The sequence below is a fragment of the Euphorbia lathyris genome, chromosome 1 (genome assembly GCF_963576675.1).
Source record: "Euphorbia lathyris chromosome 1, ddEupLath1.1, whole genome shotgun sequence".
In the NCBI taxonomy this organism is placed as follows: Eukaryota; Viridiplantae; Streptophyta; class Magnoliopsida; order Malpighiales; family Euphorbiaceae; genus Euphorbia; species Euphorbia lathyris.
This window is the reverse complement of record NC_088910.1, coordinates 102,330,570-102,345,030: the sequence shown is the minus strand read 5'-3', so window position 1 is coordinate 102,345,030 and position 14,461 is coordinate 102,330,570. Positions and strand designations below refer to the sequence as shown.

Sequence of the window (14,461 nt, the reverse complement as noted above, 5' to 3'; positions counted from 1 at the left end):
GGCCCGAGCCCGAAGCATATTTCATGCGGGTTGGGTTGGGTTTGGGTAGGAGTTTTTATTTATAAGCCCGACATAGCCCAACCCCATGAACAGGTCTAGTTCAAAATAGCACCAATACAGGCTTAACGTTTACAATATAATATCAATTTAGGCTTAACGTTTACAATATAGCATCATTTTAGGCATCACGTACAAAATAGCACCAATATAGTCTTAACGTTTACAAAATAATACGAATTTAAGCTTAACGTTTACAAAATATATCCAATTTAAGCTAAACGTCACAATTAAATTAACCATAGTATAGTATTTTCCTATTAACTTTATATGTTATCTTTTTATTTAGTTTTATTTTCTTATTTATTATAATAAAATTAATTAGATTTCTTGTCCATTAAAACCTTATATTTGTTTTTCATCGATCATTCTATGATTCTGAAATTTCATGGCTCATTGAATATCCATAATATTTTGAAAACTAGTTAAAATAATATTGATACATGTCATTGTTCGAAATATTGTGGATATTCAATTATTTTTAGTTTGCATATATTACATAAACAATGAAATTTAGTAGTTATGGAATTATTTATGAAAACAAATATAAGATTTTAATAGGGAAGAATACTAATTAATTGTATTATAATAAATAAGAATATAGAACTAAATAAAAAGATAGCATATAAAGTTAATAGGGAAAGAATATAATATGATTAATTTAATTATAACGTTTAGCTTAAATTGTATATATTTTGTAAAAACGTTAAGCTTAAATTCGTATTATTTTATAAACATGAAGTCTATATTGGTGTTATTTTGTACGTGGGGCCTAAATTGATGTTATATTGTAAACGTTAAGTCTAAATTGATATTATGTTGTAAACATTAAGCCTATATTAATGTTATTTTGAACGTTAAGCCTAAATTGGAACTTCTCCAAAAACTTTAGACCTAATTTGGTATCTTATCTCTATATTTTAATATGAATGACTAAAATAATCTTTTACTTTTTCAAAAAAAAAAAATACTGAATTTTTGTAGAACTTCCTCAAAATTCATCTTTTTCGTCCGTCTCTTTTAGCGCCAAACCTTCCCTCCAATTTTATTCGTTTCTCCCGAGGATCACAGACTTCCCCCCAATTTTTCAGTTTTTGGTCTTATTGAAACCAAATTCATTCCTCGTATTCTGCTTGCTTGTTCTTAGTTCTTAATTTCTTCTGCTGGAATTGGAATTGGAATTGTATGTGGTCAAATCAGGTAAGCTTGTTTCTTTCGACGCCCCAGTTTCAATTTTAGAATTGTTCGTTCATGTGTAAAAAAACAAAGCAAGTATGCTGCTGAATTCCTCATTTCTTTCTTCTGTTTTCTCATCCATTACTTTTGCTGATATTTTTTCTCTGTTTGGTTTCTACTGTGACTGATTCTCTTGTGCGTTTCTCTGATTATTGGTTAGATTACTCCATCCTGATCTATACTCAAATCAATATACCTATTAGGTTAGTTGTTGCTTTTATTAACTTTTGGTTGATTATTAACTAACTAGTTTGATTCAGTCAATTACATTTTGCTGTTATTGTCAGTAAGTTAATTGATGATTCTTGATAAACTGTTGTTATCATCAAATTTTCTCAAAGTCCATTCTGCGATATATACTTATCTTGTTAGTACCAATTTCTAAGTTAAGCATTTTGATCACTCTGTTAATTGCATCTCAACCTTAATTAAATTCCTGTTACTCATCAACTCTGTTATTAATTATTCTTTTTGTTACTTGACAGAATATGTTCAGGTTCGCATTTTTTAAACAAAACATTCATTTGAACTTCTAAAAAGCAAGTAATGGTGACATAATTCACCTGCCAATTTGAATATGTTGATGCAAACACCTCATAAATGTGTCATGCAATTTGGATCCAAAAACTGCTAAAGAAATTTCAAATGATTGAATATGGTCTGATGAAATTTTTTTATAAACTATAAATCTACATTGGCGTTATCAAAGAATTTTATATTTCATTAATCATTTCCTTCGAGAATGTATTGATAAAAAAAAATAGGTGAAAATTCAAAATCAGATTGCATATATTTTATAAATCCGCTAAAGAATAATGTATTTAGACAACTGAATTTTTATTACAGAAAAAGAGTGAATGTTAAAAAAATAAAATTAATTTATTTCTAGTTCACTTGAAGATCAAAGGCATTGAAAAATAATAACAGTTATTATATATAAATTCAATTCCTTACTACTCGAACCAATCCTCATTGGCTCGTGTTATTATATTTGTTTTGCCCAACATTTATAACTTTTTATGAAAAAAATTACTGTGTTATGCTATAATGAGTCCCTTCTTCCAATTTACAACATTGAAAATAGGTTGTCCGCATATAGGATAGGATGTCCAACAACTGAGAATTCAGCAACAAAGCTTTTGGCTTTTGGCTTTTGTAAATATTAGACTGCGATAAGGAACTGGCTGGCTCCATATAAGAAACAAGAAACATTAGTTCTATCAAAAATGCCTATGTACCATCGCCTTACAGCTAGCTGATTCATGCACTCCCTATATATAGCCACTTCAAATTAAACCCTAAACATCAACTCAACATTTTAATTGTCAATCTTCAAATCAAGATATGGGAAAGTTTTCAAGCTTGGTCGCCATTGCCATGATGATGGCATTATCCAGTGCAATATTAGCCAACGCAGGAGATGCAGATATCCTCAAGGACTTTATTACACCTATAATGGGTAACTTAACCAGTGACTTCTTCACCTTTACCGGATTCAGACAATTGGTAGATCTCAATATAACAGGTTCTACTGCTATTATATCAAAAGCATCAATGAAAGAATTCCCAGCCCTTGAAGGCCAATCAGTATCAGTGGCTGCACTTATCTATCCGCCTTCTGGAATTAATCCTCCTCATGTTCATCCTAGATCCGCCGAGCTTTTAATGGTTCTCCAAGGAGTTCTTGAAGTCGGATTTGTTGACACCACTAACAAGCTCTTCACACAGACTCTTCAGGCTCCTGATATGTTCATATTCCCGAAAGGGCTAGTTCATTTTCAGGTTAACACAAGGAGTGATTCGCCTGCTTTTGCTCTTGGCATGTTTGGCAGCGCCAATGCTGGAACTTCTTCTCTGCCTGTTTCTGTGTTCGGAAGTGGGATTGCTCCTGAAATTCTTGCTGAGGCTTTCAAAACTGATGCCCAAACCATCTCCAAGCTTATTGCAGCTAATACCATCAAAACATGATCAACATATATATTTATATTAGTTCATTAATATGTGATTAATTTTCAATTAATAATTGTAATAATGATCAGCAGGATGAAGCTATGAGCAAGATTCTGCTGTTCTCAAATAACATCAACAATTAATGATTAACTTGCCTGTTGGTTTCATTATTTGTATACATGGAAGTTAAAATATTCTATTTTTTGTTTCAACAATTAATATACTACCTTGGTCCAAATTGTTATATCACTTCCAACATAAGCATGAGATTGTAAGAAACTGTAAAAATTGTAAAATATATAATTTCAAATATAGATGAAAAGAATATTGAAGATTCCGGATTGTAAATTTTCACTTATTTATATTGAGATATATTATGAATGAAACAATTATCTTTTCTATAAAAAAAAGAGTACGTTGAGATATATAATCAATCATGAAATATGGATTGAAGCAGTAAAAGTTCGTTTGGATTTCCGACATTGATTGGCTTGGAAGTTATGATGACAGCAAGAGTACATAACAACACTTTTAGTGATAGTAACGAGTTTTTGGTGCTACATAGAACAAATAACAAAACATTCCATTAGAAGCAATTACTACTTCAAAATTTTATAGAGTAAAAAACAATGTTAATTAAGAAAATTGGACTAAGAAAACAATTTTACAGATTTAAACACTAATATCGAGGAAGCTGGGACTCATGGCTAAAGCAAACTTTTCTTCTTTATGAAGCATCAGACCTGCCGAATCTTATATGCGTGTTAGACACGTCATATGCATGCAGCGTCTGGCACCTGTATGATGTCCACTCTCATATTTTTGTCTCTTTACATCTATTTATCACGGAGATAAATAGTTTGTTACCAAAAAGAGTAATATACCAAATATGACAATATCATGTGGTTGATAGCAAACTCTTCTATAAAGTAACATCTAAATAACTATTAGAATGGTTCCAAGGGTATGTTTTTCAATTGAGAATGGTATGCTTTCAAGTGTTCCAAAAAAAATCAAGATATTGTAGTACAATTATCAAAATTCGGATTGCTAATAAAACATTTTTAAAAATGGATTATGTAGCAAAATAAGTTTAAGATTTTTGGAGAGTATCAATTTACATGTCATTCTAAATTGGTACTATTTTGTGAACATTTCGAGCCAAGGGTGGCAACACGTTTAAGGAAAGAGTTGACAAACCGTGTGAAAAATAGGGCTCACACGGTGTGCCAAACAGCCACACGACGTGTGGCCCTAAATGAAGCAACAATGAGTATCAACATGACATACACACGGCGTGTCGACTTCTCACACGACGTGTGGCCTGAAGATAAAGCCCATAAAGTTTTCTGATTAATCCATACGGTGTATGGATTTACTTAACCAGCAAGCTCTTATTTTCTCCAGCTTTCTCTTAATTACAATTTTACCATCCTTTATTTACAATTTATACTATCAACTTATTTACAAGTTTACCATGTTTTTACTCTTGTCTCATTTTACCCCTTTAATATCTAATTAGTTATATGTAAGGATGATATAAATTCAACTCTTTCTTGTAAGAAGACAATTTTTATCAATCTAAAATATATTTCTTTTTGAGAGTGTTTGAGAGTTCATCCCTCTTAATAATTGGATTTCTAATTCCTATACGGGTTTAGCTTGTGAATTTAGGGGTTTCACAGGTCCTTCAGATTTAGCTTGAGTATACCTTTGATAATTTATGAACGAAATTATCACCCGTTGCCCAATCGATATTATTAAATCTATATTAGTGTTATTTTATACGTATAGCCTAAATTGATACTCTAAAAAAAACCCTTAATTCTATTTTAATATCTTATCCTTTTTAAAATTTAAGAGACTGACATCTTTCCAAAAAAAAAAAAAATTTAAGAGACTGAGCAATTTTTTTTACCAATTTTAAGGGTGCGACGTATTTATCCTAAAACTTGGTTTAAAAATGTTATACGTATCAATCTGAACTTTTTGATAAACTTCTATAATGTTTGCAACTAATCATATCCATAAAATTGTAGATTAATTTGGTTTCCTTAAGGGTGGGCCTATTCACTAGGCGAAGATAAATGGGTAAATTACACAATGATCATAATTAACAAATTATTTATAAATGTATCAGATTCTTAAACAAATTTATTTAAATGTCAAACAAATTTATTTAAATGTCATATTTGGTGGGTTTTTTAAAACTGTTTTTATTTCCTGCAACTGAATAACTGAAAATTTGACAAAAATAGAAATAAAATTATGATATTCTGATATTTTAAAATTTAAAATCATATAATGATAAAATACATAAAAGCGATTTTCATAATTGTAAATAGTTTTTAAAATATGAATTTCTGTGTAATTTTTCCAAGATAAATTACTCTCGATAAAGGTTTATAGTAAAAATTTACAGATTACTTATGAATTCATAAGGGTAAATTTAAGATCCAATATAATAGTTAAATAAATATCGAATCCGTCCATTCAAAATTCATGTTTGACAAGAGTAAAATTAAACTTATTTAGCAAAGTTAGAAAGTTAGAAGTAAAGTTAGCAAAGTTAGAAAGTGTGAAGTGGCTAAGAGAGCCGGGTAGTCAGATTAGTAGTGGGCCAGCTTTGGAAAACACTGTTAAAGCTCTAAGAGTAGGGCAGTCGAGTGGGGGTAAGGAAGCCGGGAAGGAGAATATCCCTGTGGGGCAGGAGGGGGCAAAGTTGAAGGGCAAAATGGATGTAGGGAAAGGGAACCCAATTATACAGCCAGTGCAGGATGGGGAGATAGTGAATATGGCTGTGGATAGTGATGATGAGGGCCTTGAATTGGCAGAGGATCGTAAGCGTAGGCATGCAGGCCCGGATTCGATATCAGTCCAGGCTATTGTGAATAAGCTGCAGGGGAATGGGTCTGACCAGGTTCTTAATACTCCGAAGAGGACAGTTTCTACAAACCAAGTAGATTCTTCTTCTTCTAATGACACAGAAACGACGCGGTCTGCGGAGCAGGCCCGCCGGGGATTATGAATTGCCTAAGCTGGAACTGCCGTGGATTGGGGAATGCCCGGGAGTTCGGTCTCTCGGTGAGCTTGTTAAGACAAGTAAGCCGGATTTGGTCTTCCTGATTGAAACTTTGGTTACTAAGTCCTGTATTGATGGGTCGAGGAGGAAGTTTGGCTTTGAAGGTTCGTTTACAGTTGATTGTAGAGGTAGGAGTGGGGGTATTGCCCTACTTTGGAGGAAGTCTGATATGGCTTCAGTGGTTTCTTTCTCTGATCATTATATTGAAGTTCAGATGCATGATGCTGAAAAGGGGGATTGGAGGCTAGTAGGCTTCTATGGTCATTCTAACCGAGCCAATCATGTGTGGTCTTGGAGTCTCTTGACTCAATTGTGTTTCCTGTTTGATCCTCCCTTTACTAGTGATCGGGGACTTTAATTGTATTCTTTCTGATTCGGAGAAGGTTGGGGGGCCAGGCTACCCTCAAGGGTTGATGCGTCGTTTTCAGGAGGCGGTGGAAGAGAATCTGCTGATTGATCTCCCTACACAGGGCAGTCAATTCACGTGGGAGAGGAGTCGGGGGACTAGGCTGTGGGTCAGGGAGAGGTTGGATAGAGCTATGGTCACTAGTGCTTGGGCAGACAGATTCCCAACTCATCGGCTTCGTACTCTGATCTCAGCTTACTCTGATCATGCACCTATTTTTCTTGAGTTTGATAACTCGGCTAGCAATGTGAGGTGTAGTCATTTTCGTTTTGAACAAGAGTGGTTGTCAGACCCTGAGTTCAAGGTGCTGGTGAGGACTTGTTAGCTAAGTAGTAGCTGTCATAACCTCGCCGCAAAGCTGGCAGCCTGTGCCAGCAATATGGAGCAATGGGGAAAGAAGTATCGGCTGAGCTTTAGAAAGCAAATTGAGGTTTGCAAGAGGAAGTTGGATAGGCTTGTGGATAGTAGTGCACCAGCTGATGTGGTCAGATTCCTTCAGGCCAAAAGTGAATTGAATTCCCTTCTTGATTCTGAAGCTATACATTGGCAACAAAGGGCTAAGAATTTCTGGTTACAGGAGGGGGACCAAAATACTAAGTTTTTCCATGCCCGTGTCAAAGCAAGAAAGCAGAGGAACACCATTCGCCACCTTAGGGATGTGAACGGTCTGATAGTAGATGGAGTATATGATATGGGGATTATTGCCAAAGCTTATTTCTCTTATTTGTTTGCTGGTCCTACTAGCCCTTGTTATGATGCTGTGAATACCCTTGCCCCTCTTGTTACGACTGAAATGCAGGTTGACCTGTGCTCCCCTTTTACATTTGATGAATTCAAAACTGCAATGTTTCAAATGCATCCTGATAAATCCCCTGGTCCTGATGGGTTAAATTCGGGTTTCTTCCAACACTTTTGGGACCTCATTGGTCCCGAGATTGTTAATGCATGTAAGGGTTACCTAGCCCGTAAGGAATTCCCCCCGCACTTAAATGACACAATAATTGTCCTTATTCCCAAAATTGATAGGCCTGAGTGTATGAAGGATTTTCGCCCTATCTCCCTCTGCAATGTGCTTTATAAATTGATTGCCAAAGTCCTAGCTAATAGGCTCAAGCTTGTGTTACCTTTCTTGGTCTATGAGTCTCAATCTGCTTTTGTCCCTAGCAGGTCTATCTCTGACAGCATTATGGTAGCCTTTGAGTCATTACACTTTATGAAGAGAAAGAACAAGGGTAGAATTGGTGAGGTGGCTTTAAAATTAGACATTAGCAAGGCCTATGATAGGGTAGATTGGACCTTCCTGAGACTTGTTATGCAAAAATTAGGCTTTCCTGGGCTGTGTATTGAATGGATCATGTTGTGCATTTCTACTGTGGAGTACTCTGTGTCGCTGAATGGTATGTTTGTGGGTCCAATTACTCCTGGTAGGGGTCTGAGACAAGGCGATCCTCTGTCGCCGTATTTATTTATATTGTGTGCTGAAGTCTTATCTAAACTGATTACAAGGGCAGAGGATGAGGGTTCCCTCAATGGGTGCCTCATCGCTAGGGGTGCGCCAACCATTACACACTTGTTTTTTTTGCAGATGATAGCTTCCTGTTTTTCAGGGCGTCTATGGATGAGTGTAACAAAGTGGGGATGATTCTATCTGAGTATGAGGCAGCATCTGGTCAGGCTATCAACCTGCAAAAATCTGGGATTTTCTTTAGTCCGAATGTTGGCATGGATCTGCGTAATGAGGTATGTAACTCTCTTCAGGTATTTCATCCTCTGGATACTGGTCGCTACTTGGGCCTTCCTTCACTAATTGGGAAGTCCAAAGTGGCGATTTTTAGTTTCCTCAAAGATAGACTCAGGAAGAGGTTAAGTGCGTGGTCTTTTAGATTTCTTTCTGCTGCGGGTAAGGAAGTGCTAATTAAGGCGGTTGCTCAGGCTCTGCCAACTTTTTGTATGAGTGTATTTAAATTGTCTAAATCCCTTTGTCTAGATTTGGAGATGATAATGAATTCATTTTGGTGGGGTATGAAACCAGGGGGTAGGAGGTCGATTCATTGGCAGAGTTGGGATAGGCTCTGTAGGGATAAGAGAGAGGGAGGTTTGGGTTTCAGGAGCCTCCAAAAATTCAATCTTACTTTATTAGGCAAACAGGCTTGGAAGTTCATGGTTACTCCAAATTCTTTAGTGGGTCGAATGTTCAAAGCTAAATATTTCCCTAGAGACCCATTTCTTTCCTCCAAATTGGGCAATAATCCTAGTTTTGTTTGGGGGAGTGTTTGGAGAGCCATTGAGGTGTTGAGATTGGGAGTTCGATGGAGAATTGGGGATGGTAAGTCAATATATGTGTGGAAAGATCCATGGGTAAACACTATGGCCCCATTCATGGCCCAGGGGGATGCTGTTATGCAGCAGGATGATACAAAAGTGGCTGACCTGTTTATCCAAGGTAGGAAAATCTGGGATAGAGGAAAAGTGGAGGACTTGTTAACTGAGGCAGATGCCAGAATTGTGTGTAGGATGGTGTTGACAATCAGAGAAGTAGAAGATGGACCAATGTGGAATTTTACCAAAAATGGCATGTACACAAGTAAATCAGGGTATAAAGCGCTTTGTGATGGCTATGGTAGTGAGAATCAGGATGATGGGTGGAGTAGAATTTGGAAGATGCACGTTCCTTCAAATGTTAAAATGTTTGTTTGGAAGCTGGCCTCGGGTTGTGTGGCTACTAGACATAGATTGGCAGGGAGGGGTCTGTCAATCCTAATGCAGTGTCCCTTCTGTCATTATGATTCTGAGCATGACCATCACCTCTTTGTGGATTGTGTATACGCCCAAGAATGTTGGAACCTATCCGGGATCAATACGGATGTATTCCAACCTGATTATCTAACGGGTTCTATTTTGCAGGTACTCTTGTCCAATAACCAAGACACCATAACCAAGGTGGTGATGACGCTTTGGGTCATTTGGAATCAGAGGAATCAGATAGTCTGGGAGAGCAAAGTCCAATTACCAGAAACGGCAATCTCTCTTGCGGATAACTACCTTGCTGCTTGGCGCCAGTCCCAGCTGAAGAACCTCCCTGTTGCTGCCCGTCACCTTTCCACGGCCCTAGAAGTTCATACAGATGTCGTCACCGCACTCAATCGCCCGAGCCAAGTACCTCAGGGGGATGCTGCGGCCCCTGCCCGTCATGCTGCGCAGCGCCAGCCGCCCACTACCATCACCATCGGCGCGAATGTAACTGCTGGTATTGCTGCCCATGGTCATGAGCACACGATGCGTGTGACAGTGCCACGGGTACGACATATTAGTTGGTCTCGCCCCCCTTTTGGCTTTGTCAAATGCAATTGTGACGCGGCTACTTTCAAAGCCGAGGCCCGGAGTGGGGTGGGAGCTTTACTTAGATCATCTGACGGTTCCTTTATGGCCTGTCGTAGCCGTCTAATCCCCTTAATCGATGATATCAGAGAAGCTGAAGCTTTAGCTCTACGTGAGGCATTACATTGGTGTGTTTATCTTAATTGTATTAATGTCTTGTTTGAAAGTGACTCGTTGATAGTGGTTAATAGCGTCAAATCGTTTGATCCAGACTTGTCTGTTTATGGGTCAATTATTCAGGACTGCAAGGTTTTGTTAAGTAGTCGGTACGATTATAAAGTGTCTTTCTCTCCACGTCTAGCGAACAGGGGTGCTCATGTCGTTGCACGTTATGCCCTGTCCAATGCTAACGAGTTTGTATCTTTTTCTGCTCCAGTTTGGTTGCAGGAGACTATTGTTGCTGATTTGGTTTAAGGAATGAATTTCATCTTGTCAAAAAAAAAAAGTTGGAAGTAAAATTATAAAAAAATTCACGTTATTGGCAAATCTGAACTTTTCAGTAAATTTGGATGAAATCCGTAGTAGTAGTAGTAGTAGTAATAATAATAATAATAATAATAATAATAATAAGGGAAAATTATAAAACTGGGTCAAATGGGAGGCCCATTTACATATTTAACCCATTTACTCAACCTACTACATATCTAGAATGATTTTGTGTGACTTTCCCATAATACCCTCAATATTTACGCGCGGCTCGCCCCATCCCGTCTGACTTCGCATATTCGACCATATGTGAAGCCTGCGAAGCTAATGTTTGGATTTACTTAATGAATTTAGTTTGCATATGCGAAGCCTGCGAAGCTGAAGTTTGTTTTGCTTGATGAATTTAGTTCGCATATGCGAATGCCGGATATGATTTGAAGCTAATTCGCGAAGTGGTATATAACAAAAAAAATGGCAAACAACAACGGATTCGAACATTAAAATCATAACATTATCAAAATTTACAACAAGATTGCCACAATAACAACATTAAAATCATAACATTATCAAAATTTACAACAAGATTGCCACAATGAACTCTACTAACTAATCATTTCAAAGTGAACCTAACTAATCCGGTACCAATCTTGAAACGGATGAGTAATCTTGGTGTGCACCATGTGACACATCCATCCCAAAAGGTCTGGACTTCCATTTCTCAGGTCTGGACTTCCAGACCTTTTGGGATGGACGTGTCCCACGGTGCACACTAAGATTACTCATCCGATTTAAAATTGGTACCGGATTAAGTTTGGTTCACTTTGAAGATTGGCACCATGGGATGGACGTGTCCCATGGTGCACCCTAAGATTGACACAACCTCTCCTAACCAACCACTTTAGGAGTGAATGTGTCAATCTTGGGGAAGTTCATCCCTATACAGGAAGGAAAATCATCTCCCCTGCAGCCCAGTACGCCGCCTTTCAGAAAGGGATGTTACGTATTCAACCATCTACAGAAAAAATTAATCGTGTTAGGCAGGGAAAAAGACGATTTTGGCTACGCGAAATGAAGATTAGCGAAGTATGCGAATGTAAATGTGCAAGGGAAGAGGTGATTTTACTTCGCATATCGATGCTTTCGTGAAGTCTGCGAGGTCTGAAACGTGACTATCTACGTCGCATATCGATGCTTTCGCGAAGTCTGCGAGGTCTGAAACGTGAGGATCTAGTCACAGACTTCGCGAAATAATCGATTCGCGAGGTAGATCCATACGTTTCAGACTCTTTCTCTTCGCATATCTTCGCGAAATCATCGATTAACGAAGTAGATCGTCACTTTCCAGGCTCGTTCTCTTCGCAAAGCTTAGCGAAACCATTGATTGTGAAGTGAATTCATGAAAAAACGCAGAAAAAAAACAGATACTTACATTTTTCACCCCTTTCACCCCCAAAAGCGACAATAACAATATGATAACATGGGAAGAAAGAAGGAAATAACGTAGAAAAACCATTTCTTTGATGGTAACAAGAAGAAAGAAACCAAGCAACGAACAGGAAGATGAAAAACCATGGCTTCGTTTTCTACGGTTGGGAAGTTGCAGAATCAAGAGATGAAGAGAGGAAAAAGAGAAATTCATTGTGATTTTGACTAAATGGTGCAGATTTCGTGCAATTTAAAGGAAGAAAGGAAGAGCAAAAGTCTTGAAATCATTAATGCAGGAGCAACTTTTCACATAACCAATGAGATAGGGGGAGCGGCGATTCGCGAGTGTGGAAGTGGAAAGGTTAGGGGTATTATGAGAAAGTCACACAAAATCAGTCTAGATATGTAGTAGGTTGAGTAAATGGGTTAAATATGTAAATGGGCCTTCCATTTGACCCAGTTTTATAATTTTCCCTAATAATAATAACTGATTCAAAATAATAATAATGATAATAGTAGGTAAAAATATTTATAACATTTACCGTCAGAAGTAATTTTTCTAACGTGGCAGTCAATAACAATTTTACTTCTAACGTTCGCAAGTTCGGTTAATTTCAGACATCATTATAAAATACAGATATTTTGTTCTTTATTCTGAAGCAATTTTATATCTGTTGTTTCTAAATAAAGATTTCATATTTTTTGATAAGGTACAAAAATAGGTTTATGATTTTTTTGGGAAGTATCAATTTAGGTTTCACGTACAAAATAGTACCAATATAGGCTTAACGTTTAAAAAATGGTATCAATTTAGGCCTCGAAAACGGATTGGACATGTCATTCCTATTACTCTGTAAAGTTCTGATTTCTCCATCCACGTACAATTGACAGAACTTAATGGAGTAATATCAATGACGTGTCTTGTTCCATTATCGAAGCCTAAATTGGTATCCTTTTTTAAACGTTAAGAGTATATTGGTGTTATTTTGTACGTGATGCCTAAATTGATACTTCCTCAAAAATCATAGGCCTATTTTTGTACCTTATCCCTATATTTTTGTGATTTAATAATAAAATTTGGAATTAATATTTTTAAATTTGGTGAAATATTTAAATTTTTTTTATCCAACTCGTACAAAATACAGTATATATTTTATTTTTTTCCACGTCTAATTTTAAGTTTGTGATATATTAATGATTAGTTATAAAAATGACGCATATATGAAGTGTAAATAAAAAAAAAATTATTACCGAGAAAATAGTTTGAGAATTATTTTTTAAACTGATCCAACTTATCAATGTTAGAGGTAAAATTGTTCTTGGCTGCCAACTTTACGAATAAAATTGCATCATTTTAGATGTTAAAGTAAAATTACTTCTGATGGTAAACGTTATAGGAATTTTTAAATCTAAATAATAATAATCATTTCACAAAAAAAAAAAACCACCAAAAAAACTGTTTGATGACTACTGTATTTCAAAAACAAAGTGCTAACTATTGAGTTTAATTTTCATTATCTCCAAAAATAAATACTTATACGAAAAGACGAAACCCCTTAAAACTCCAATATTTTACTATTTTGGTGGGAAGAGAGAACTAATTGAGGTTTAGATGGAAGCGGTAGTAAACTGTTATTTTATCAATCAGCAGGGGCATGTTTGTAATTTAGTGGTGATTGAATCAAAAATACGACCCGTATGAGCATCAGGATTTTGAACCCGACGTGAATCGAACACGCAACCTTCTGATCTGGAGTCAGACGCGCTACCATTGCGCCACGGATCCTTCGGTGGTTAGACTCATTTATCAGCTTATATATTCTTTAAATAGATACAAAAAGTAGACAAAACGACAACTTTCCTTGCGTCAGTTGAATATTATATTACAATAATTGTAGCAAATGGTTGTCATTTTTTTTTTTTTTTTTTTGATAACGCAAATGGTTGTCATATCATATGCATAAAACCTAATCATATTTTGTCTACTTTTACTTTTCTGCATTTTGGGTACACTAATTTTAAGAGAAGTAATCATGAATATAATCATTCAATCATCAGGTAATTAGTATAGCAGCCACAAATATTTAATTTCTTCCTTTTTTTTTTTTTTAGGATCAAAAAAATAACAACAAACAAACAAAAAATTAACCCGGGATCAGCCTTGGGAAGCTAACCCCCACCACATCCTCCAGAAGGATCGAGGAAAGAAAGGCCAGAGGAGAAGAATAAGTAGTAACGCCCCAACTTCCTTCATGACCAGCAGCCGCCAGACGATCCACCACCCTGTTTTGCTCCCTAAAGATATGGCAGAAAGAGATAGATACAAAGAAATGGCAGAGCCTCTTGATCCCTTTAATCAGATTCTTGCTATTCAAACCAATAGCTATATTATTTGAGATTAACCTGATAGCTTCCTAATAGCTATATTATTTCTTCTAATAAAATTACTTAAATTTATTTTGTTGGCCACTGAATCTAGCTAATTTGTCAAGGGTTTTTCT

At 36.3% G+C, this 14,461-nt stretch overlaps 1 protein-coding gene and 1 non-coding gene across 2 annotated transcripts; one reads left to right on the top strand and one right to left on the bottom strand.

The window, feature by feature from the left end:
• Positions 1 to 2,399: 2,399 nt before the first annotated feature.
• On the top strand, positions 2,400 to 3,261 carry LOC136218900 (germin-like protein 9-3). The gene has a single exon (XM_066006071.1). The coding sequence runs from the start codon at positions 2,638 to 2,640 to the stop codon at positions 3,259 to 3,261; it is 624 nt and encodes a 207-aa protein (XP_065862143.1). The 5' UTR covers positions 2,400 to 2,637.
• A 10,413-nt stretch (positions 3,262 to 13,674) lies between these two features.
• TRNAW-CCA (transfer RNA tryptophan (anticodon CCA)) lies at positions 13,675 to 13,746 on the bottom strand. The gene has a single exon. It is a non-coding gene; the product is annotated as a tRNA-Trp (tRNA).
• Positions 13,747 to 14,461: the final 715 nt, after the last annotated feature.